Source organism: Heliangelus exortis, chromosome 2 (assembly GCF_036169615.1).
Source record: "Heliangelus exortis chromosome 2, bHelExo1.hap1, whole genome shotgun sequence".
NCBI classification, from domain to species: domain Eukaryota; kingdom Metazoa; phylum Chordata; class Aves; order Apodiformes; family Trochilidae; genus Heliangelus; species Heliangelus exortis.
The window spans coordinates 39,050,249-39,073,967 of record NC_092423.1 but is presented as its reverse complement, the minus strand read 5'-3'; the positions used below and the strand labels follow the sequence as shown (position 1 = coordinate 39,073,967).

The window sequence follows — 23,719 nt, the reverse complement described above, 5'->3', positions numbered from 1 at the left end:
GCCGTGGGGAGGGAAGACAGCTCAGCAAAAATGAAATAAGGCCAAAATAAAATATTTTTTAATTTTCTTTTTCCTTTGAAAAAAAACCCCAACACTTCTTTAAAGAAAAAGGACAAAACAGCCGCAGGGTTGGCGGGTGGAAGGAGCCGTGGTATGCGGAGGCAGCAGCTCGGCATCCCCAGCCGAGCCTGGGTTTTGGCCGAGGGCCTGCTCTCCCACTCTGGCTCCCAAGGGCCGCCACAGAATCCCCCCCTCCCGTCCCAGCGGGCCAGCCCGGGGTCGAGGCGGTCCCTCCGCGCCCACGCCCGCGCCTACGCCAGGCTTTATCCTGAGCTCTGCTCCCATGTGCAGACTCGCATTCGTACATACAAACACGCAAAACACACACTCCCCGCGTTGCTCCGCGGCCGGTCCCCAACCCGATCCCTGGAGTGGGGGGTGGGGAGGTGCGGAGGGGGGAGGCGATCTATGGCCGCCCGCCGCGGGCCAGAAATCCCGCTGAGAAAAAAAAAAAAGAAAAAAAAAAAAAAAAAAAGAGAGAGAGAGCGAGAAAAAAAAAAAAAATTCCCTCTCCCTGCCTATGAAATGCATCGCGGGGCCCTCGGGTGGGCGAGAGGATCCTCGTGTGAGTTTACAGACGAGTTTCCCAACTCCCCACGTCATGAAGGGCTCTCCCTTGCGCTGCGAAGAACATGTTCTTAACTCTTTATTATTCAGAATAAAAACTTTATTTTTTTTTCTTTCAGAACGTGAGCAGCAAGGAATGTATAACTTTCAAAACAAATCTAGCCTTTTCAGCTTCACACGCTTTCCACCTAGCTGGATGGTACAAGCATAAAGTATTCAAACTGTGATCTTTTTTCCCAGATTTTATTGCATCGTCATAATCATTGTTACCACCACTTTTAATAAAAGGAGTTATAGTTCCCTTTCAAATGATATTTCCTACGCGTGCCGATATGCCATCTAACATATGGCCAGGTAAATAGTTCCTGAATATTCAGGGTACAGATTTTTTTATATATATATAAATATGAACAAATGGGGATAAATAAAATTTTAAACACTTAGATTATTCAATGTTTGCAAAAAAAACCAAAAATAAATAAATCTGAATGTTCACCAGCATACACACACTGAAAGACTTACACGTATCAATAATTGTCCAGGGAGTCCCTGTCCAAGCGCTTTTGATGTCTTTCTCGCTATTTAAAAGAAGTGCAATAAAAAAAATTGCTTCCCCGTGGGATCAATCATGTACGAACAAATTCACATTTAAGAATTCCTTTTATAGAAAATTTGTTCATATACCCTGTTTTGATAAAAGTGTAGAAGGTAAAGTATAAAGCCTCTGCATACTCCCAAAGTGAGACACAAGGCTACAGTTCAAGAAGATAAATATCCACTAGTGAAACTATAGAGCAATTCAAGCAACAAATATTGCTACGTCACATAAACTAGAAAACGCTTTTACCAAAAGAAACAAAACAAACCAAAACGGACAAAAGAAACAAGAAGGGAAGGGGAGGGCACATGGTGAGGGGAGGAGAGAGAGAGAGAGAGAGAAAGAGAGAAGGGAAGGGCTAAGTACTTTCCAAAAGTTGGGGGCTTGGTGTTCGACTTAGTGACTCCTGTCTCCTACAGATGGGTGAGTTTGGGCGCTTCCTGAATTCTTCCCTGAGAAGGATGGTGAGCAGTAAGGTCTGTGTATGTTGGGTGTGGATCACAAGGTCCATGGTGGTGATTGTTGGCCATTGGCCCAGCCCCGCTGTAGTCCATGTTGGCAGAGGGAGGATGAGGGAGATGAGTTAGACCAAAGATGGAAGGCCCAGAATTGGTCATGGTCTCCACGTAGTTGCCCCCTACATAGACGGGGCTTCCCTGTATATGTGGATTCCCATAACCATTGCCTTGAAGAGGATGAGTATCGTATTCAGGTGTCACAGCTGCCGTCCCCGTGTATCTCTTTTGAGGAGGTGGGCAATTATTAAGAGGAGCGGTATATGATGCAGGGATGCCATAGGTGTTTTGATGAGGCTTGTTAAATTGTGGAGGCGACTGGGGCTCGTAGGGGACGCTGTTTACTAAAGAATGCATAGAGTTTAGATATCCTCCAGCAGCCGGAGGGACAGGGCTTCTGCTTGGGGACTGTCCTCCTGAAGAGGTCATCATGCCCTTGCCCTTTTGATCCTTTTTATATTTCATTCTGCGGTTCTGAAACCAGATTTTGATCTGTCTTTCTGTGAGATTGAGCAAATTAGCCATCTCTACCCTTCGTGGCCTGCAAAGGTACCTATTGAAGTGGAACTCCTTTTCCAGTTCTACCAGCTGGGCACTTGTGTAAGCTGTACGGGCTCGCTTAGAGGAAGCTTGCCCCGGAGGGCTTTTATCACCAGCACAACTCTCACCTATGTAAATCACACAAAGAACACAATCAGCATGGCAAACCCAGACACACGGCAACCATAAACAACAGCCAACAACACCAGAACCTGGACAGTCCATGGAGATGGACACCCATGTCTTCAATGATTAGTCTCCCACAGCACAAGCTCAGTTGTGCAAGGTCTTCAAGCCTCAATAGACTTCCTTCACCTTATTAGTGTCACTATACTTGATTCCTTTAAGACTTACAGCATATATCTTGCACTTTGCATAAAGGAATAAGAAGGATTCAGGGAAACACAGTGGCTTTTAGAAACTCTGAAGTTGAACCTATGGCTATACTAACAGTGGGATCAGGGTCGTCAAGAACTCACTATTCTCCATTGCAGTAAAGACCCAGAGCCCTCTTTTTCTGAAAACCCTTACACATGCATATCAGCTACAGATGATTGACAGTTAGGTAGCTACTATATAACATTAGAACATATAAGCACAGAACGGATAGCATAGTGTTTCTATCATGCCTAGTGTATAACATAAACATACCGTAGTGATTGGGAAGTATATTAGAGGTAAGAAGAACATATGGTGGGTAGGCTTGCATATACACATACTGACATATTAAAATATTACTGCTTTTAAATAAAAAAAAACTTATATGAAAAGCTGTAAGCAGCAGTGTTACCAGGGCTTTAAAAAGCAGACTGGTGAAGATATTTGCTAAAGTTTTGGGCTCTATTTCCAAGGCACATTCAAGAAAAAAAGAGGACGAGGTTAATATAAGTCCAACTCCTTTGCATTGGAGCTAGCACTGGTGTCATTGATTTGGGGTTCCTGGAGTAATAAAAGCAGTAATATATACTTCCAACCCTCAATAATATTTTATGGGCTGAACTTTATGGCATTGCAGAATGATTTTTTTGTTTACCAGGCTTGTAACTTTGCCAATCAACTTGCTAAAACAGGAAGAGGTTCTGACTACATGCAGGGCATTGATCCTGCCTGCACGTGATTATGAGCTATTTTATTCCTGTTACACTTCAGCAGAGATAGGTCACTGTCTTATTAATCGAACAGCACTGTGCCAACAAAGTACTCAGGACAGGCCTCTGGCTTAAGGCCTGGGCTGCTCCACACTGACATGATTTACTGGAGTGTAGATTATGTAGGAAATGTGATAGATGCAAGAGGGCACAAGTAGTTTAGCCACTAGGAAAAAAAAAATCACTTCGGACCCATCCTGCAAATCTGGAAAAGTTTTGTAGGGGGTGTTTTTTTCACTGAGCTCCCCTTGCAGCCCCTTTCCAAAAGCTCAAAGGGATCAACTCAGAGATGAAAAATCCCCCTTCCCAGAGTGACGGTGGTCAGTTCTGCCCTCCTCCCCTCCAGATGTGTGACCTGCCCAGGGATACCCAGGGAGAGAGGGGAGCATGTTTCATACCTGAACTGGAACTGCTGGTTTTCTGCTTTGTGTTTTGCCGAGACTCTTTCATCCACGGGAATATCTGTTTGGACATGGTGGGTGAGTTAAGAGCTGGGCTCTTGGTGGGGTTGGCTGGGGCAGGGTTGCTGCTGGCATTTTGAGATGGTGAAGCAGAGGATGGAGGTGGAGGTTGTGTCTGCTGGGCTGGAGGCGGCTGCGGTGGGGCCTGTGGGTCGGCGAGGCCAGGGGGCTGGAGAGGCTGGCTGGGGAGGGTCCTCATGCAACTCTCACTGATGTCATTGGCCTTGTGGTGGGACACAGAGCTGCCGGGGGACTGGAGGGAGCACGCGGGACGGTGGTACTCAGTTTCCACGAGTGATGAAGATGGAGGATATTGCTGCTGACTCGCATTATAAGTGAAACCATTTGCTCCTTGGTAGGGGTAGGCACCATAGATTGCAGAGCTGTCGTAGTAGGTCGCTTTTTGCATTTCGTTGTTTCCCAATATTTATTTCGCAAACTGACAGGGTCTTGACACCCTTGGAGAATAACATTGGCACCCCTCTGTCACGTGGCACTCTTCCTCCAATGGCCTCTCTGGGCAGACCTGGGGTGTGGAGAGAGCAGAGCAGGGTGAAGAAATGGTACAAATCCATCTTACTTTCAATAGCTAAGTGACATGAAAGCCATAAAAGAAAAAGCGGTCAGCAATATTTAGCAGCATGACTTGGCCTCAGGCACAGAGCATTTCGATATAAAAGCTGCCTGGATTTACTGGCAGCTACAGATATGTGCTTTGCTGCACCGGGATAGGGGCTTTCTAGGTTTTTTTCCTTTCTTCTTAAGAGAAAGAGCAGGGCATCACACAGCAAGGGAGGTTGATCGTTTATCACCAAGAGGCTGTTTTAATACCAGCCTCTGAGATAAGGGTGATCGAGGAATCGGTAATGAGAAGGGGCTGGTCTGTTCCTTCATTCCAGCTCCAGGATCAAACCCTCTTCTGTAACCGGCGCCGTTTTATTTTTAGCCTTTCTCTCTTTCTCTCCATACTACTTCAAAGAAATACATGAGATTGTTCCTGTCTGCGTGTGGCAGGGGGCAGGAGCGGGGTGGAAAGGTTTCCTAGCCAGGAATATTTACACACCCCGATCCCAAGTGACGGATTTTGGCTTGTCTATGAAATGCTTGATAGGAAAATAAACAAAGCCAGCGACTTCTCCCCTCCGTGCTCGCACACCACCCCTAGCCGCCCGGGTCAGTAACCCCGGCAGCAGCGGTTTCTGCCCGGGCGAGCATCGGCCGCCGCCCGCAGCAGCTCTCGCTCGTCCCCGAAGCGGGGCTGCCGCCGCCTCAAGCAGCCCCCGCTCCCCTCTTCCACCTGCGAACGGGTCCGGAGCCCCAGCAGCACCCTGCGCTGGGAGAAGACCCTTCAGCGAGGCCAGCAGGAGCAAGTTGGGCGTTTGGGCGGCTGTTGGTTTGGTTTTTTTCAGCAGTTATTGTCAAGACACTAACTTTTCGTGGAATCAGGCAGATCCTACCTGTTAAAACATGATGGATTGGGGGAAAAAAACACACCAGGAACCTGAAAAACCGGCGTTCATCTCCATGACCACGGCTTGAACTTTCCTTCCAACTTAGCGATAATAGGTTCTGTCTTGGAAACTGCTATGTAATTTGATGTATGAGGGTCACTTGGCTGGGGAGAGGGTGGACACAAACCCAGAGAATGCTTCTCCTGCCCGGGCGAAACCCTTTCTTCCCCCTACACCCCCCCTCTCGTTTTTTTGTCCTCCTTTCTGACATTATTTTTTTTCCTCAGACTAAACTGTACTGGTTACCTGGCTGTATATAACCTGGTAAAGAGTAGCTGGCATTAATTAGAGGAGACCTGTGAATAATCTCGTATCTAGGCACCCTTTCCACACGCACTAACATTTTTATCAGGAAAAAAATACTTTTCCTCATCGTCCCCCTACTCCCTTGCTGACAAACTGCCAGTTCTTTTCGCATCAGAAGAGCTCTCGTTTCTTTTGCCACTTTCCCTGTACTTAAGCAGCTGCGTATTCCCCCCACCTCCCCTCCCAACATCTAACGAGGACAAATGCTTAGGGGCGAAAAGCCTTACACAACATATGCACCAAACGAGCTCATTCTACGCCTTTCAAGTTATACAAGTTCTTAGAAAACAGTATTGCCTTTGTTAGATCGTAACAGAATTAAGCTAACACACCTATGGCAGGGCGGCTACCCTGTTATTGCACTAATCAAGGTATTGGATGCTATTAAGCTAATAAACCTATGGAGATCTGAGGCGCACACACAATTTCCACCTCCTCGCCTCCTCTTCCTGATGCTATCGAGGCCTGGTGTGATTTTTCTCCATTCCTTTGAAAAAAAAAAAAAAGTGAATATAGCCACCAGTGCCAGAGGAGAAAGAGGAAATAATAAGTCAGCCGTGATTTTTTCAAAGACACACGCCTGTCATGGTCGCGACATCAAATATTTTGCCTTCCCCATGCCGCTTGGAAAGTTCTCTGGCTCAGGCAGGACAGGCAGCTCCCTCATCCTCCTGTCCGCAGACAACGGGCAACTTTACTCGGAAGGTAAAATATTATTGAAGTTTCGGCCGCTCGCCAGCAAGGGGAAAAAAAATCGTCTTCCGCCTTTGGCTTTGCCAAGTTAATCACTTCCTACGAAGTTACAAAGAAGCGGGCGAAACCTGAGGAGCGCCTGGTCACTCCTGGCGAGAGCGGGAATAGAGGGATTAAGAGCGACAACGATCACAGTAATAACAGAGCCCAAACGAGAAAGGAAGGGAAGAAAGTTTGCTACCCCATCCCGTGCCTGGGATAGGAAGAGCTCTGTTCTCCCCCTCGGAGACAAAAGGCCAGGTCTCATAAACACACACGGGCCCCCAGTTTTTCCAGTGCCCATTTAATCTTCTCCATTTCCATTTGTGCAATACACCTCTCTTGCCTTTTACCAGCTTCTGTCCCCCCAACCAGAAAGACCGGAGACAGCAGAAGAAAGCTGCTTAGGGGGAGGCAAGTCCCCCCCCCCCTTTCTTCCACTCCCCACCTCAACTATTCCCTTCTCCTCTTCTTCCCTCCACCTCCCCCCTTCCCAAGCACACCAAATCTTTGTCCTGTAACTCCCAGCCGAGCCCCAAACTCTGACTATAGGACGAAAAAACAGGCAGCCCCCCTGAAAGATTTCCTGAAAGATAAAGACAAAGTTGAGAGAAGGTAGGGGGGTTGGGGGGGAAAGACAGGAGAGAGAGCTGCCTGAACACGAAGTGTAAGGGTATCAGTCACTGCCTGGAAGGAAGCCCCAGCTTGTGAACTCTTCTTGAACCGACATTTAAGTCTACGGTCATAAATCACTGGGACATAAACTCCGCCATTCAAGACTGATAGCAGCGTATTTGTGGCCTGCTTACCTTAACTTCTGACGACTGAGGCGGAAGCCAGCATGCTCGCTCTCCCTCTCTCTCTCTTTTTTTTTTTTTTTTTTTTTTTTTTTTTCGGAGGCTACACAACCCAGGGAGAAAGGGCAGTCTGCCTCAGCCCGGTCCCTAAGGCCGAGGGTGGGCACCAGCTCAGGTCCTCCGCACCCGGCACCCCCTGACCGGGAGAGGCGAAGCCTGCCCTGCACGGGATGGGGATGGTTGCTCCGGACACCCGCCTCCCCTGATCCCCTCACGCTCCTGGCTGCCCACCCTGCCCCGAGCCGGTCCCCGGCGTGCCGAGCTCCCCCTGCGAGGGGCTCGGAGGATGGGGATGTCTCCCAGCGCTGCTCTGGGAAGGGAAGGAGAGAGAGGAAAAGAGAAAGAAGGGAAGAGGGGTAGGGGGAGTGGAGGGGGGGAAGGAAAAAAAAATAAAAAAATAAAAAAAAAAAAGAAGGAAGGAAGAAAGAAAGGCGGCCGCCTGGGGAAGCCTGGGGCAGGGTGGGGGCTGGGGAGGGAGCGAAGGAGTGCGGTGGTGAAGGAGTGCAGCCCCCCCCCCGCTCCCCCCACACCCAGGCGTCACCGAAGTCCAGGAAAATTATGCTAATGAAGACAAACGGCGTTCACAAAGGGTCGCTCTCACCAGCCTCCGGGAGTGCTGCTAGGGGGGCTTGGGTTTGTCCCTCTTACCGGTGGGCTCAGGGGGCTGCTGCGGAATAGCCCTTCTGTACCTCCCCGCTGCCGGGATCCCCGCAAAACCCCGACTGAGTACTTGGGAGGTGAGCAAAGCCCGGACAGCGGGGCTGGGTCCGGAGAGCCAGCCGAAGCCCACCAGTATCCCCGCTCTGGGCAATGCTTTCAGAGCCACGCTGGAAATCATTAGAGTTACTAATTATTAACTCATGCATGCGTGAGCGCACACATACACAGATGTACCCACAGACACCCCACCCCCCCCAAATATCCCCAGCGCCCAGGACGGGCACAGAGGCGATCACACACTCACACATGTGCAGCACAGGCGGGTTGGGGTGCCCGCAGCCCCCCATGGGGACGCCTGGGCGGCAGCCCCGCCTGGACGCGGGCCCGGCGCCGCACAGCCCGCTTTCGCCCCCCGCTCTTCGGCAGCCCTGGGGAAGGTGCTTAACCCTTTCTCCAGCGCCCCGGGTTTGAGGGGGAGATGTTGTCGTGTCCCGTCCCCCCCCCCGCTTTCCCCCTATCCCTGCAACAGAAACACTGAAGCGGCTGTGCAGAAGATAACTTAAATAAAGTTGCAGCCCCTGTCCCTCTGGCAGACGATACCGGCTCTGTACATTAAGGGGAGGCTACAAAGAGTGCCTAGGTGTAAATTTGACGTTACTTCGTTAATTAAGGCATTAAAAATATAACTAGTCCGCTTAAAGCACGAGGGAGCCCGTAGTCATCTTAAAGCACAAACAAAGCGGGAGGGGAAGTGAGAAATAAAAAGCACTATAAGGCTGGGATGGCCTCTTACGCATACCAATGGTTTTTGTCATTTATGGCTATGCAAGATTTATGACTTCATGCAGCAAAGCTGTAAACAGAGCACTAAAACAGAAAACACTTGCTCCTTATGGCATAAGTGAGAAGACACTACATGAAAGGGGAAGCGGGCAGCGTAGGAGGAGAGGAGAAGCAAAAATCCTGCGTATGCGTTTTGCTTCAAACAATCACTTGAATGTTGTATCGGAAGAAAAAAAAAAAAAAAAAAAAAAGAAAACAAAAAAGAAAAAACAGGGAAAAAAGTCTTTTTAGTCAATAATCAACCCCACACTTTCTTCTGAAACTGCTGATCTGACACTCGCTCTCTTGCCCGACCAAATCGCGAGAGGCAGCGCTGCGCCCCGACGGAGTCCCCGGACTGAAGAGGAGCATTTGGCAAGGGAGAGAGATCTGGGAACTGCAGGAACCTGCGGACGCCGGGGAGATGCCTGTTTGGGGAGCCCTGCCGAAAGCCTGGGCCATCTTTTCCTAGGAACGCGTTTAAACTTTGGAGCGATCTCCAGCGGGATATTCTGACTACATGTCTGTATTTAAAAGAGGGGACGGGGAAGAGGGGAGGGGGTCTTTTTAAAACTGAAGGGGTTTTCAAGGGACTTTATTTGCCAGAACCGAAGTGGTTCATAGGAGTACTGAAGTGTTTCCTCCTTTCGTCTTGCCGTCTACAAAGAGTATTATGCGAGATTTCGCCTATAGTCCCGTTTCCCCACGCCCCCTCTCTCCCCAAAGAGGTCATTTTAAACATGAGAAGATTATTATTTTTTTTTATGTCTCCTATGATGTCGGAATAAGTGTCCCAGAGCACAGACCCCTGCTGCTTTTATCTATCTTTTCGCTCCCAGAGGCCGAATATTTTTGTTTCTGCTCCGTTCCGAGGAGAGTGATAGGGATCAGCTCCGTGAGGGAGAGGCAGCGTTTGGGGCTTATTCCCGGCTCAGAAATAAGCTGCCTTTTCTTTTCTGCCTTTTCTGGAGGTGTTGCCTGTCCAAGTCGTTAGACAGTTAGGAGGGAATATTACCTGTCCTAGAAAACGACTGGACTGTCGAAGCAAGCCGTAGTTAATCTGAGTTGTTTGTATTCTCTCACACTAAAGGATTGCAACGGTCTCCTTGCTATTTGCTCAGTATACTGAGGTTATTTACTCAATTTGAAGAAATCCCCCTCTCCTCAAAAACTCTCACTTGCTTTCTTTTACTTTAGAGCAGGACTGTATTATTTATGAGTGTTTTAACTGGGTCAATATGCATCCGAACTGGGTCATAAATCAGAGGAAACGTTGCCAAGTAATTGAGCTGCAATTAAAGCTTGCACTTTATTTTTGAGGCGCGTCTTGGCCCATTTCAAAATCCGGCAAAGCCAACCTTGGCTTTTAGACACACAGCTGGGAGGGAAACAGCTCTCCTCCTCTCGCCGAAGAGAGAGGCGCTGGGTATAAAAAAGGACAACGTGCTTCAGTATGGCGAGAAGGGGAAATAGCATTTCTTTGGGTCAGTTCTGCTCTGAGAGCGGCTTAAAGAGCAGGAAAGCGAGAAACTAGTCCAAACATCTCCGCCCTGCAGGTCTCTGCAGAACGGCTGTGAATAGCTCCGAGTGGAAATAATATTTTGTTTGTTCTCAGCGGAGTTTTTACCATCATTGGCTTTTCCTCCTTTCTTTCTGACCCCTTATAAGATACGTAATTACAAGCACCCTGTGTCTGGGCACAAAATGGTACAGCAGGCAGAGGCGCAGAGAGAACTGGAGGAAAGTGAGGCTCAGAGCTTCAACCTTTCCCAAAGCCCGGACACAGCGGAGAAATGTCATTTTATACAGCATTTTGCCCTCTTTGGATAGCCAAGTAAAATTTCAATTTCGTCGTTAAGAGTGCATGTTTTACATACAGCTACGAACACATATTTATAAGTCTATGCAAATATTTACATAGTTATACTCACGGATATATCTATATTTATGTAAAGGACGCTATGCATATGAATTTAAGACCAGTATATGTTCTCCTAGAAGATAATTTCCACTCGTCCACTTTTTACTCTCGTTTTCCAGAACCCCATTCAGAGAGAGAGGGAAAAAAATCTCACATTTCCGAGGCTGATTTATTGTTAGAAGCCATGGCTGGCTCTTGGTTCAGCTTCTTCTCACTGTGGAGAAATAAAGGGGAGCCCCTTGGCTCATTTGGGAAGGGGAAGCTTTACCACAGAGCTGAGGGCACATGCAGTCCTCCGCGCACGGGAAACAAAGTACCACTAAAGCATCATAAATAAAATGGCAGCAGGATCGCACACTCATCGATTTACGGAGCTGCAGCGGCCGAACAAACACCCATAAAACAACAACCGCTGCCGCCACCGCACACAGTCGAGCACGACCCCGACCGAGGAGCATCCCCCCCACCCCCCGCATAGTTTTCTCCGACTTCCCCAAATACATAAATAAATAAACAAACACTCAAACACACAAATAAAATAATAAAATAGAATTAAGGGGAGGAGGGAAAAATAATCCAAACACGACAATAAAAGAGGCTTCCCATCTCTGGCCGATCATAAATAATGATAAGATGGCAATCGAGGGGCTGGAGCAGAGGCAGCTGGCCATCAACAGCAGTGTGGGATCTCTATGGAGAAAAATAAATAAAGAAGCAAACTCTCCCTGCGAGGGGAGAGTTGAATATTTACCGCAGCAAATTGAAACAAAGGGGGAAGCAGCCTGGCTCCGGGTGCACACACACCCGCACGCACACACACGCACTCGCTCCAGCCTCTGCTACTGACCTTTGCCTCGAACAGCAATAACTCACCACATAAATGAACAATCAACGGAAATACCTTAAAATAAAATCCATCCTTTCTAACGAAGCATTTCGTCCTCTCGGCTCGACAATAACCTTTCCATAAGGAACGAAAGCTGTCAGCGAAATGGCCAGCTCTTGCGGGGACGGTGATGGGGGAAGGAGGGAAAAAAAAAAAAATAGAAAGCAGTGCTTGCTCTGAACAGAAACTGGAAAAGCGTAATCGCAGACGGAGCCAGACCGGGTCTCCACTCCAAATGCCACAATAATGCGCTGTATTATGTGCTCACGTGGTCATACGTCAACTTAAATCCTTTTATTTGAAATAGGGAATCATTGAAGGAACAGGGTTTCTTAGCGCGAGCCTTTGCTTTTTAAAGCCTTAACCCAATATGTTAAAGAAGAGTTTAAAGAGGGGGGGGGGGGGGGGGGGCTGGGGAGAATCCAAGAGATGCAGATGACTGGGGCGGGGGGGAGATTGGTTTGATGCTTTTTCCTCCCACACCAATATTTCTTTACACAAAGCCCATTGGAAGGTAAGAGCAGTTCTTCTTATAATATGGGATCACGCCGCACTTTGATACTTAGCCTAATTAACCGGCATTCGCTCCCCAGGCCTACCACCCTGCTCCACGTTGCATGTCCTCTGCGACCCCCACAGAAAGCCCAAATCTTAATTCTATTATTTCCAGCCCCCTTCTAAATGGGACGATTACCAGCCTCCCCCCACCCCCAGCTACCTCTACCCTGCCATTGTGCAGAGCTTGCTCAACTCCCACACGCTACATCAGGGCTCCTGTAGAAACTAAAAAGACCTATAATTACCTGACAAAGGCAAAAAAGAGTTCTTCTAAGAGGCTAGTTGATTTTTGTCCTTGGAACACACTATGAAGAATACACCTTCCTCCACTGGCGTGGCTCGGAATTTTGCAAAACCTTTTGGGACCTTGCTGTTAAACCTTTGCTTACGCATTTCCTATACAGCTAGTTTGAGTGATGCACAAAATTATAGGTTTCTAACGATGAGGGGGGAAAATGGGGAGGGGGAAGTCTCTGCCTATGGGGGAAAAAATTAAAACAGAAAAAAAAAAAAAAAAAAAAAAAAAAAAAAAAAAAAGAAAAAGAAAAAGAAAAGAAAATTTTAAAAAAGAGCAAAGTTGCATGCGGCCCCCGAGCGAGGCAGCTTCGCCTATGTGTGAATACACCAGCTCTTCCCTGTAAGATTGTTTAACTTGAGTTATTGACACAATAAGCTGAACAAACAAAAGAAACCCTCAACTCACATAACTTTTCTGAAAGGAGGAAAAGAAAATCAGATAGTTCTCGCTTTTAACGTGTTTCTGGTCCAGTTCTGTGACTCCAGCATTTTGCACCACGATGTACATATCTTTGCCTAAATCTTTCCATCAATTCCCAGAAGCTCGGGGAAAACTTTTAGCTAACTGCATATCCCCTCTTACTATTTCACCTGCACTTCATTGAACAGAATGGAAGGAGACTTATTTTTAAAGATGATTTGTGGTGTTAATGGCAAGTGTTACATACTCTGACTTGGACTGTAAAAGTGGGCCACTGGAATTTAAACCCATCAGTAACAGTGTGTAGTAGTGGACACTGCATGTAAAGTCAGCGTGACATTACACCAAGGAAGAATTTGCAATTTTTCACTTGCAAGTGACTAAGCTAGTAGCTGGGTATTCATATCTATTATCCCTCACTAAGAACTCGAACAAAACCTAAATACCTCTGGAAATAAATAAATAAATAAATAAATAAATAAACCAGAACATTAGCCACACACGACATGCCCAAGTCTGTAACTCTCAGCATGACTGGTAACTTCACAGCTCTCGTACTCAGTGTAGACCGTGAGTGATATTTACTCGAGATGGATTCACAGATCTTTCAATTACAATGCGTTTAGATCCCATAACAGAAAACCACAGAGAAGCTCTTCTGCAACAATGAAACGGAAATTAATGAGGACTGGAGAAGATGGGGGGAAAAAGCAGACCAAGTCTTTCTTGGGGCTGTTGTAAAAAGTTATCGACTGCTTTGCATGAAAAGCAGAAAGATGACTTCAGAAGTTACAGTCCTGGGCATATAGAAACTACAAAAGCAATAAATCACATTCATAAGTCAGTTTAAATGCCTTAACGCTAGCTATGGCTATTGGCTTCAAAACCCTGTTTCTAAGAACACCTTTATTATTATTAATGGTCAAGTTAATGCTAAAACTACTGTTTAACAATTAACTTCGTGTATATAGTGGGGACACTAATTAATTCTTTAGAAAAGTAACTTCTTGACGTGTGAATACCTTCCACAGGATGTGCTTTGGGAGGGCGGAAGGGGGAGTCTGCCTAACTTTATGCTGTCCTAGAGAACACCTAAAAATTATTCCCTTCTGCCGATTCTGGAGAAAGCTTTAATTGCTCTAGTACTGCGATTATGAGTTTTCAAATACAAACTCAAATGATCTTGCTAATTGCAGATGCTTGGTTTTTCTCGCAAGCCCAGACACTGCTTTGTTCCTGTTTCTGGACATTGAACATTGTATTCTATTACCCCGATGATTTGGAGACCTGAAACATGGTTTCTAGCAGAAAAATGTGGAGTTTATCAGTAGGTCTGCTACTGATTTTTCTGTGCTTTATACACATGGCTTCGAGCTGAGCTGAAATTCCAACCTCAGTAACAACAAACAGATCTGCGTTCATAACGTGCCTTCATTAAGAGAGACCCTTTGTGCCAGCTCTGGCATCGATAACCACTCTTAGCAATAATGATATTGAAAGTTACTTTCAGTATAAACTGATTCTGAATTTTTACTGTCTTTCAAGTTTACTTTTAAGCCAGTTGCTAAGAGGTAAGCCTACCACTCTCATGTGGAGACGAAATGGGGATCACCATATGATATGAGTATTTATTTTCTCGCTTCCTTGGAAGATTTGGACTCTGCTGGGACTCAGGGCTGTTTACTTACATCTCTGCGTCTCATAGAGATAAAGTTGGTCTTTGATCATTTCCAAGCAGATAAAAAGAATAGAGCTATCGACTGTGCCCTTGTGGAAGAAGTTCTGGTCAGAGTCAGCTGAGTCTGTGAGTGTTTAGGTCAGTTTAGGAATCCCAAATATCTTTGCACACAATACTGTGGGCGAATGCCACTACAGGAATATTCTTTCGTACCGTATTTTCGCTTTTAATTTCCTAATACAAGCGTGAATAGACATTTGCAGAGCCTTTTTGTAGTTAAGATTTAAGCAGCCCATTAAGCCAACACAAAGAGCCCTTGTAGTCTTGTAATTTATGGCCGCTTTTAAAAGGTAGTAAAATACACTAATTGTACATCAGCGTCCAAAAGTAAGCAGGTAAATCTAGCAGGAATTTGAGCTAATTCTATGTAATCCTCCCCTCTCGGCGGCCGGCATAAGAAATTGGTCACTATGAAAAGCATTCCGTTTCTCCTGCCAAAGGACCAAGCTCATCAAGGACTCCAATAACTCTCAGCCACTAAACACGAACCTCTGCCCGGTGGAAAGCAGGCCAGGACAGGCAAACACCCGAAACCTGTTCGCGATCCACTCTGATGCGTGCACAGACAAAAATCGGGTTTTCTACCCTCCACGCTCGCAGGACTCCTGGCTGCGGAACTCCTCGAAGAGGAGGCAAACAAACAAGCCGAGATAAGCCATTCAACACCGAAATGGCTCCAACCCGCTCTCCCTCTCCTTACGCCTTTTATTTGGGTAGCAGCTAAGAATGGACAAAGAAATTCTCAACCTCTTTCGCTCTTCAAATGACTTTGCATCCTTCCTGTCCCCAATGCCTTTATAAGGATGGCGATCACTCAGGTTCCATACACTTCTTTGTCTGCCCAGACACGCGCATTCACCACCCACGGAAGATGAATAGAGTCAGTCCAAGGAAAAAAAAAAAAAAAAAAAAAAAAAAAAAGCCGGCTAGGTTAAATATTTATCACAACAACAACAAAAATCTCATTCCAGCAGGCTTCTTCTGCATGCAGGTACTAAGCAAATGGCTTTCTTACAGCTGCGGTCGGCGAAAAAGCAGCCTGAACGATCCCTGGCTCTTACCTCCTCCAGCTGCGCAGAGTTGGGCTGAGGCGCTCCCACTTCCACCGCCCCAGCCCAGCGGCTTCTTTTCGGGGCTCCCTGTAACGAAGCAACAAACAGTGCCTTACCGGGGAGTTCAGGGAGAGGTATTTTGCTCCTTCATAGGCAATACATGGTTTGCTGGGTGTGCTGGGAGATCACCGGAGCGGGGGAGGGCAGGGATGGAGTGGGCGCGGGCTGCTGGTGTGGAGCGTGGGTTCCCACCCGAGTGAAGAACACGGGGAGCTGAGAAATAAAAGCGTGCGGTTGTTGGTTTTGTGCTTTTTTTTTTTTTTTTTTTTTTTTTTTTTTTTTTTTTTTTTTTTTTTTTTTCCTTCTCGTAGACAGCTATGCCTTCTGTCTCCAAGTGTTTGGAAATATTGTCATTCCAAACTCTTGTTACATGAATGTCTGCTTTATTTTCCTCTGGGAAACCTTTGTTTAGGATCATTTAATCAAGAACAGACATTAAACACAACTCGCGGTGTTCATCTCTGCTGAATAAAAAGCGGAAAGTGTTCCAGTTTAAATGCGGGGCGTATTGTGGTTGGGCTTTTATTCAAACGGTTGGCCGGGGCCCGATTCTGCCACCACTAGCTCAGTAAGAAATTAACCATTGACCTCACTAAAGCGGGATCGGGCCCAAAGCCACCCCCTCCCCCTTTTTTTTTTTTTTTTTTTTTTTTTTTTTTTAACCCACACTCCAAGCCACTGGAAGAGGGGGGAAAAACCATGTCGGGTTCAGTACCCCTAAAAATTAACAATAATGCACAGTCCAAAAGGACAATAGTCAGATTATTCGCACACCACTTACTGAATCACGTTTACATATGAATTTGTCAGATATAATAACGTACACCCCGTATTCATTCTCGCTAATAAAAGCCATCTAAAGCATCTTAGAACTGTCAGTAAATGTAAATGCTAATAATTAAATAGCATAGCTGCTGCGGACGGGTGTCATCTGAGCTTTGGAAATATTAAGTCTGTCTTGGGAGATCTTTTCGAGCATAGACTTTGCTTTCGTAATTTAGTAGTTTCAGAATTACTCTAATAATTTTAAATTTGGTGTTGAACTCTAGTCTACATAAAATCGTGCGATAATAGCCTACTAAGCTGTTTATTGCAATCTCATAAATTTGAGGGCGCTGACTGCTAAGATCTACTGGCAAACACAAAAGAGAATGGGAAGTTCAAGCTGCAATCGGAGACCCCGATCGCTGCTGCCTAGGGTTATTGTTAGCTCTACCTATCGCTCCACTCGGCTCCAGTACAAGGGGAACCCCCTGGCATTTTAGGTTCAAACTCATACCTTAGCCGTTTTGATCCCTAATCAATAGTCATGGTACAAATGGCAATAATAATCGATCAAGCGTGTCATGGCTGGCTTGCCCCACGCGTGTTAAGTATGAAGCGTGTATCTCAATATGGTGCCAGCGACTTTCTGTTATTTATTTTGGAGGTATTAAACCGCGCCACCATATTTTACACTGCTACAACCCTTTAAACTATGCTGCTTCTTGAAAGAGTTGCTAAGTAGCAATAACGCACTTTACAAGCCCATGACAATTTTTTTTTAATTTGTTGTTATCCTAAACTCTAATATTCATTGCGGCACTTTAAGTTCGTACATAAATCGTTCAGACTAATGAGTCATAGAGAAATTCGTCCATGACTTTTCCTTTACAATGCTCATTGCCTTTCCATTGCTTTTTTGGCCCTGCATTAGGAGCCGGTGATTTATTAACGCCAGGAAAATTGAACAAAGCAGGTCCTCCTGCACTGTGGCACCCAGCCTTCCACAGTGTGAATTAGAACATTATCAAATGTGTTTGCCTCGGTAACACTTAATCACCAAAAGCAGTAATGTGACCACAAGGCAGCTAAAACAAAGATTTAACATTTCTAAATATTAAACTTGTTAAGCAAACGCTCAGCAGACAAAGCAAGCACAAACAATTAAAGTCATCAAGCTAGAAATACACACTATCTACTTACCAACACAGACCCTACTGCTTGCTTAAGAAGTTTAGAATCTTTCAAGATAAATCAGGTGGGTTTTTTTAAAAAGGAAAAAAAAAAAAAAACAAACTCCAGTAATAAGGAGTTGAGTTTCACTTCTGAGAGAATCACTCCTAGTGAGGACTGACGGCCACAGATCCATTCCTGACTATCTGCATTAATTATTTAATGAGTCACGTGACTCTAAAGATTAAAATTTCAATATCTCCCCCAGAACAGACGCAACACCTTTATCTGTGAGCGCAGGAATTCTCTTGCTTTGGTCCCCTAATCTCTGCTGTCTTTGACAGCTCCTCGGTTTCTCGGGAGAATTCTTATGCATTAATAATACGGTTTTGTCCTGCTCTGTACAGCGGGATGGGGCACCTTTGCACTACCAGCCGCCCCCAAAAATTAGCCAGTTGAACCCAGATCCTCATTGTCTGCTGGGAAGGGGTATGGGGGGGCTGGCTCTGAGCCCTGCTGGTAGGGGGACAGGGGAGCATCAGGGGCTGCATCCCCCCCCGAGCTGCCCTCCGCGAGTCAATACTGCCTGTCCTAAGGCCCGGGCGGAGCCAGGGCCGCCTGGGGCCGAGGGGAATCGGCCTCCAGATTTCCCCTGTCCATGCAGGGAGATCCGGTCCCACCGGGACACTCCTGGGCCTGGCTTAGGCTCCTTCGCCCAAAGGGACAGCCCAGGGGCGACCCCCGGATGGGTCCCACCCATTCACGGCCCGGCCAGGCCTTGAGGCTCCGGACCGGGCAAGAGCCTCCGCCTCCCCGGGGCTAAGTCCTGCGGGGTCCCCCGGGGCTGTTCAGCCCGGCCAGCTCCGGCGGAGGTGTGGGAACGGAGGGCGGGCCCGAGACCGATTGGATCGGGCCCCAGAGGAGGTTAGGGGGCGGGGGGGGGACCAGGGCGGGGGGCCGAAGTTGTATGGCAAGCCTGTCAAGATCTCTGCCTGTGTGACCGCTCCCCCCCCACCCCTCCTCGTTTACAAACACTGAGAAACAAGGCCACTGGACGTCAGGAATTCCGAAGTTATTGTTTTGTTGTTTGTTTTTTTTTTTTTTTTTAAGAAAAAAAAAAAAAAAAGTCCCGGCATTGGGTAATCCTCCAATGCAGGACGGCGCTAGTTATTAAATACCACAAGGCGCTTGTCACAGCTAAGTTCCTTGTGTAATAAAACACCAGGTACAGCAAGAGCTTGCAGGAGAAACGAGGAGGGGACCTAGGAAAAGGAGCGTTTTTCTTGGTGGGTGGAGGGGAGGTGGGTGCCGGGGTTAGCGGTGTGGCGTTCCCTGCAGCCAGCAAATTGACTCCGAGGTGATTTAGTCTTTCTTTGAAATATTGACAAACTTCCACTTCCAGCGTTTTTGGGCCACTCTCTCCTTTGTGGCCAGAGCAGATAAATCCGTGTGTGAGAGACACCGGGAGAGAGGGAGAGAGGGAGGGGGGAAAAAGACATTTAGGTCCAAGTGCCGGATTAAAAAGGATACTGTCTTTAAAGGTCAAGGGTTTGAAGGGTCAGTCTGCTCCTCTAAAAAAAACAATTAATGGGATAGAAAATTTGTCCTCTCGGTGAACTCCCGGTTGCCTTAGCAAAGGGAGCACAATGCGAGAATTTAAACTGGACGATGTAATTTTCGAAGTTATTGTAAAGACTGGCGATATCGGACGGGGAGCAGAGGGCTCCCATCCCGCGAGCAGAGCCCCTTGAGCAGCACAAGCAGAGGGAGAATAGGGGGAAAATGAAAATTTACCTTTCACGACGATAATAGGCCATGTGGTAATTTGCACTCCGAGGTTCAGTCTCCAGCAAAAGCGTGTACGTTTTTTTAGCAGACAGCCGAGATGCTATGTCTTTACACATGATCACTTTTTTATTTCTTTCTGCCTTTTTTTTTTTTTTTTTTCTTTCCAAGGAAATCCTTTGCGTCTTCACAGACTTTTCCAAGAGAATGCCTTTCAGAACCGCTGTTGAATTACAAAGAAGTATTTATTGTAGGAGGTGATTAATGATTCTCGCTAAAATTGCTATTTGCAGCGTGATTTCATTTCTCTTTACAATGGGAGCAAACCAGGTTTATACGCATAGGCTACACGCTAAAGAAATCCTGCATTGACAGTTAGTACGTTTCAGCTGGAATTTTGCTCGGTTTTGCTAATTTTGGCTCTAAAATTATTGAGGGATTCGCAAGCGGTAAACAAAACGAAGAATTAGATACACTCTTGTGGATAGTAGCTACCTCACCTACAGCTGTATTGTCCTCCCTTGATATGGAGGCAGATGGCTATTTAGGGTTTAGTAAACAGTGATATGGGAGTGGAAGCACACTTTTCAGGTCTGTTACTTGGTCAGATTTGGAGACAGCAGTGTTTGCTGAGGGTATTTACGTCCACCCCTTCCCTGATGCTGAATGTACTCTGCCAGTGGCACATTACATTTTTCTTCGGGACGATTCGTGTTGCTTTGTCAGGCAGGGATGCTGGTGGTGCCGTTGGGGCCTGGTGCTACTTCACCCAGAAGCTGAAGATGGCACCCGGTCCTGGCAGCCTCACTCACCCAAAGAGGACATTGATACCAAAAATCCCTTTCGGATGTATTTATGTAAATAAAACAAGTCTTCAGGCCTTTTCTTGAAGTTTTACTAGCTCTAGAGCTCCTTTCCAGGGCTTTTCCTGTGAATCCCACCCTGTTCAGTGCTCCTTTCTGTTGTGGGAGTCCTAAGCAAGGCTCCCCTTTAGCAGCTTCACATCGCCTGCACTCCTTAGCTACCTGGAAGCATCGAGATGTGCAGCCTTGAGCTGGAACCACCTGAACCCCACTTTTCCACAAGCATTTCCACAGTCTCAGTCAAAAAAACCTCCTGGGTAGTACCCAAATTCGTGTTTCTACCGAAGCTTTCTCAACACAATTCGAAACAGTCTTAGAAAGGAAACGAAAGGAAACAGAAACAGAAAAGGCAGCCTGGAGAAACTTAAGGTTACTGCCCATGTATTCCCCTTCAAAAGTGGTAGCCAATTGAGAAACCATAATCAGGCGAAAATGAACGAATAAATCACGACTGGCTAAAGATTTGAAGTGTTATCATGGGGAGCATGTGTGACTTCTCATTCAGCAAAACCCATCATGAGAGCTTATTGGCTCCCAGTAGAAGCTCAGTTTCTCTGTAACGCAGCGGAAAACAGTGGCACGGACAGCGATGTAGTGCCCGAGGAATTCTGCCGCAAATCCGCTAAAGAGAATACCACTCACCTATGCAACGCAGCAAGACCTTTCCCCGTCCTACAGCGCTGTTTTTTCCCAGGTAATTAAGAGTCAAGAGGTTTTTCACCATATTTAGAGCAACCATTACCTTATTGACAAGATGAATCCAAGTGAAAACAACGCCAACACCAGCCAAGCACAAGGTGGACGAAACAGCACTGAGTGAACTTGTGTTTCAAGCGTTTAATTCTTTTGTACAGAATAATCTTTATTACCAGTATTTGGCACTGTTATACATTACACCAAAAAATCCACAAATTGTACATGGAACCAAACGATTTAGACGGTGCCAAATATGGAGACAGCAACAGCCTTTATAGCAATATTTAATTAAATAAATGCAATAGGGAATGTGGAGAAAAACTAATAGATCACAGCTACTGCGGGGGCTACACTTAAAACCAGTTAAGTTACGTTTGATACATAAAACATTTTCCTTTAGACAGCGTAATGGGACATTTTTTATAAGTCTTTAACCTCCCGTGGCCGTGTTTGTCCTCTCTCCCTTGTTGTTGTGTGCATACGTGCTTGTGCACCCTCACACACACAGGAATCCACGAACACGACATGGAACAGCACTATTCAAGTCAATGCTTTACACAAGTGTTTCACGAGGTCATTGCTTTGTTTTAACCGCCTTTTGTTTTTAAATTGTTCTAAAAAAAAAAAAAAAAAAAAAAAAAAAAAAAAAAAAAAGCGTCCGTCTTAGGTAGAGAATTCGTCCTTGACAGCATCCAGCCCTCTCTTACATCGAGGGCAAAAGAGCGTTTCCATAAATAGAAAAAAAATTATGAGCATGGAACCATTATCTATATACAATGTTGACAATCGTCCGGGTTTTGGTTTAAACATGTGCCCGTTCTTGGGCACGTCTCGTCTTCCTTTCCTGCTTTGTTTTGCACAGTTGTTTGGTCCAAACGGCCAGCCTCCACCACGGGGCAGCTGGGGAACCCCAATAGATAGGGAAATATATATATATATATATATTTTTTAAAAGCCCAAAACGTATTTATAGCGCGGCTGCGTTGGGTGTAGCCCCATCGAGGGGATGTGGGTGGCCCTGTGTCTGTGCTTTGGACTGCTGGCTCAGTGTGGACTGATTTGAGGAGCGCATCTTTGTGTTAGGCAGTTTATGGTCTTTCTTCCACTTCATACGCCTGTTCTGGAACCAGATCTTGACCTGGCGCTCGGAGAGGCAGAGAGTGTGAGCGATCTCGATGCGTCGCCTCCTGGTCAGGTAGCGGTTGAAGTGGAACTCCTTCTCCAGTTCCAGGACCTGCTGTCTGGTGTAGGCAGTACGAGACCTCTTGGGCTCCCCTCCGTTGTAATTGGGATTGACTGAAACGTGCACACACAGGCACACAAGCACACGCGGAGGGGAAAGACAGGGAGAAGAGGGGGGGAAAGCGATGGAACATAATCATTATATAATAACTTGACACCAGGTCCACATAAGATACATAAACGGCAAGAAAAATTGTTTCACGGCCTATCGACAGTGGGGACAATCGAGTAGCAATAAAAAATGGTGATGGGCATTTGGGTTAGAAGAAAAGCTTCAAAGACACATGGCCCAGAGCCACTGCAGGGCAATTAAATTTATGGGGGCTATAATTACTGCCCTAACAGTTTGGCGTCTCGTAAATCTTTTGATAAAGGACCCCGGATACAAAAGGTTTCTCACTTTTTTTTTCCTTTTTCTTTCTTTTTTTTTTTTTAATTTTATTATTAGTATTCGGAAACGCGGAGGGAGAAGAAAACCCAAAGAAAAAAAAAAAAAAAAAAAAAAAAGAAAAAGAGAAAGGAAAGCCACACACGCAACGGCCCATCCCGGCCCCAGGAGCACCCTCCCCCCTTCTCTTCCCTCGTCTGCAGGCGCACCCCCACCTCCTCCCGGGCAAGGGCAACTCACCCGTGCTCACATGGATCTTCTTCATCCAGGGGTAGACCACCGGCTCCTTCCCCTTCATCCCGGGCAGGCTCTTGTCGGGCAGCAGCGGGCAGCCGGACCCGGTGCCGGACCCGGCCGTGGGGGCGGCTTCGCATCGGCGCTGCAGGGCATGGCCTGGCAGCAGGGGCTGGGGCGGGCCGGGGTGGCCCTTGGCGGGCGGCGGCGGCGAAGCGCCCGGGGGCGGCTGCTCGGGGCCCGGGGCGGTGCTGCCGGCGCTGCTGTAGCTGTAGGGCGCCTGGGGATAGGAAGGTGCCTGCGCGGGGTAGAGACCCTCGGGAGGCGGCCCCGGTGGCGCCGCGGGAGCCTGGTAGCCCGCTTCCCGGCGCGGCCGCGGGAAGTACTCGCCCAGCGCCGGGCCCTGGTGCGCGGCGTGCAGGTGCGGCGGCGGAGGCGGCGGTGGCGGCGGGGCGTGCGGGTGAGGGTGGTGCGGGTGGTAGCTGGCGGAGCTGCCGGCGCTGCCGCTGTGCTGAGTGTACTCCTCGCAGGGAGGGAATTTGGGCTCGATGTAGTTGGAGTTTATCAAAAACGAACTCATGGTCATTAATTTGTGAAGTGCAAAAATACTAATTTTTCTCGCGTTGTCGTTTTTCTGGGCTCGGCGAGGCCCCTCCCCTTCCCCCCCCCCGTCTTCCCTCCCCTCCCTCCTTCTCCCCCTCCCGCTCCTGTCAAGTGTTCGCCGCTGCCAAAGTTTAGGCCTCCAGCTTCCCCCCCCCCCCCGCGCCTTTCCCCGCCGCACTCCCCTCCCTTCCTCTCTTCCCACCCCTGGAGCGCCTACAACACACACAACACACACACGCACACACACACCCGCACCCCCCGCC

General features: G+C 47.2%; 4 protein-coding genes across 12 annotated transcripts in view; all 4 read right to left on the bottom strand.

The window, feature by feature from the left end:
• Positions 1-705: 705 nt before the first annotated feature.
• Positions 706-15,834, bottom strand: HOXA3 (homeobox A3). 8 transcript variants are annotated; one of them, XM_071735631.1, is made up of 4 exons: positions 15,660-15,834; positions 6,130-6,193; positions 3,827-4,415; positions 706-2,408 (listed from the first exon to the last, which is right to left on the bottom strand). In XM_071735631.1, exons 3-4 carry the CDS (start codon positions 4,296-4,298, stop codon positions 1,639-1,641), a joined length of 1,242 nt encoding a protein of 413 aa, XP_071591732.1. In that variant the 5' UTR covers positions 4,299-4,415; positions 6,130-6,193; positions 15,660-15,834; the 3' UTR covers positions 706-1,638. The 8 variants fall into 8 exon arrangements, with proteins under 8 accessions (XP_071591732.1, XP_071591734.1, XP_071591736.1 ...); XM_071735633.1 differs by lacking the exon at positions 15,660-15,834 and adding an exon at positions 11,600-11,973; XM_071735635.1 differs by lacking the exon at positions 15,660-15,834 and adding an exon at positions 7,944-8,204.
• A 110-nt stretch (positions 15,835-15,944) lies between these two features.
• HOXA5 (homeobox A5) overlaps positions 15,945-23,719 on the bottom strand; it is a 21,843-nt gene continuing 14,068 nt past the window's right edge. The window contains exon 3 of one of the 2 annotated variants that reach the window (XR_011724254.1): positions 15,945-16,014. The gene's annotated coding sequence lies outside the window, so the exon portion shown is untranslated. The remainder of the gene's footprint in view (positions 16,015-23,719) is intronic. The other variant, XR_011724255.1, reaches the window with a different exon arrangement.
• The window catches only part of HOXA6 (homeobox A6), a 27,414-nt gene continuing 22,464 nt past the window's right edge, over positions 18,770-23,719 (bottom strand). The window contains exons 3-4 of the mRNA XM_071735642.1: positions 19,440-19,653; positions 18,770-19,067 (exon numbers count right to left, since the gene is read on the bottom strand). Coding sequence (XP_071591743.1) covers positions 18,908-19,067; positions 19,440-19,653 — 374 coding nt within the window. The 3' untranslated portion in view covers positions 18,770-18,907. The remainder of the gene's footprint in view (positions 19,068-19,439; positions 19,654-23,719) is intronic.
• On the bottom strand, positions 21,116-23,524 carry HOXA4 (homeobox A4). Its single transcript, XM_071735649.1, has 2 exons — positions 22,860-23,524; positions 21,116-22,285 (listed from the first exon to the last, which is right to left on the bottom strand). Exons 1-2 carry the CDS (start codon positions 23,437-23,439, stop codon positions 21,957-21,959), a joined length of 909 nt encoding a protein of 302 aa, XP_071591750.1. The 5' UTR covers positions 23,440-23,524; the 3' UTR covers positions 21,116-21,956.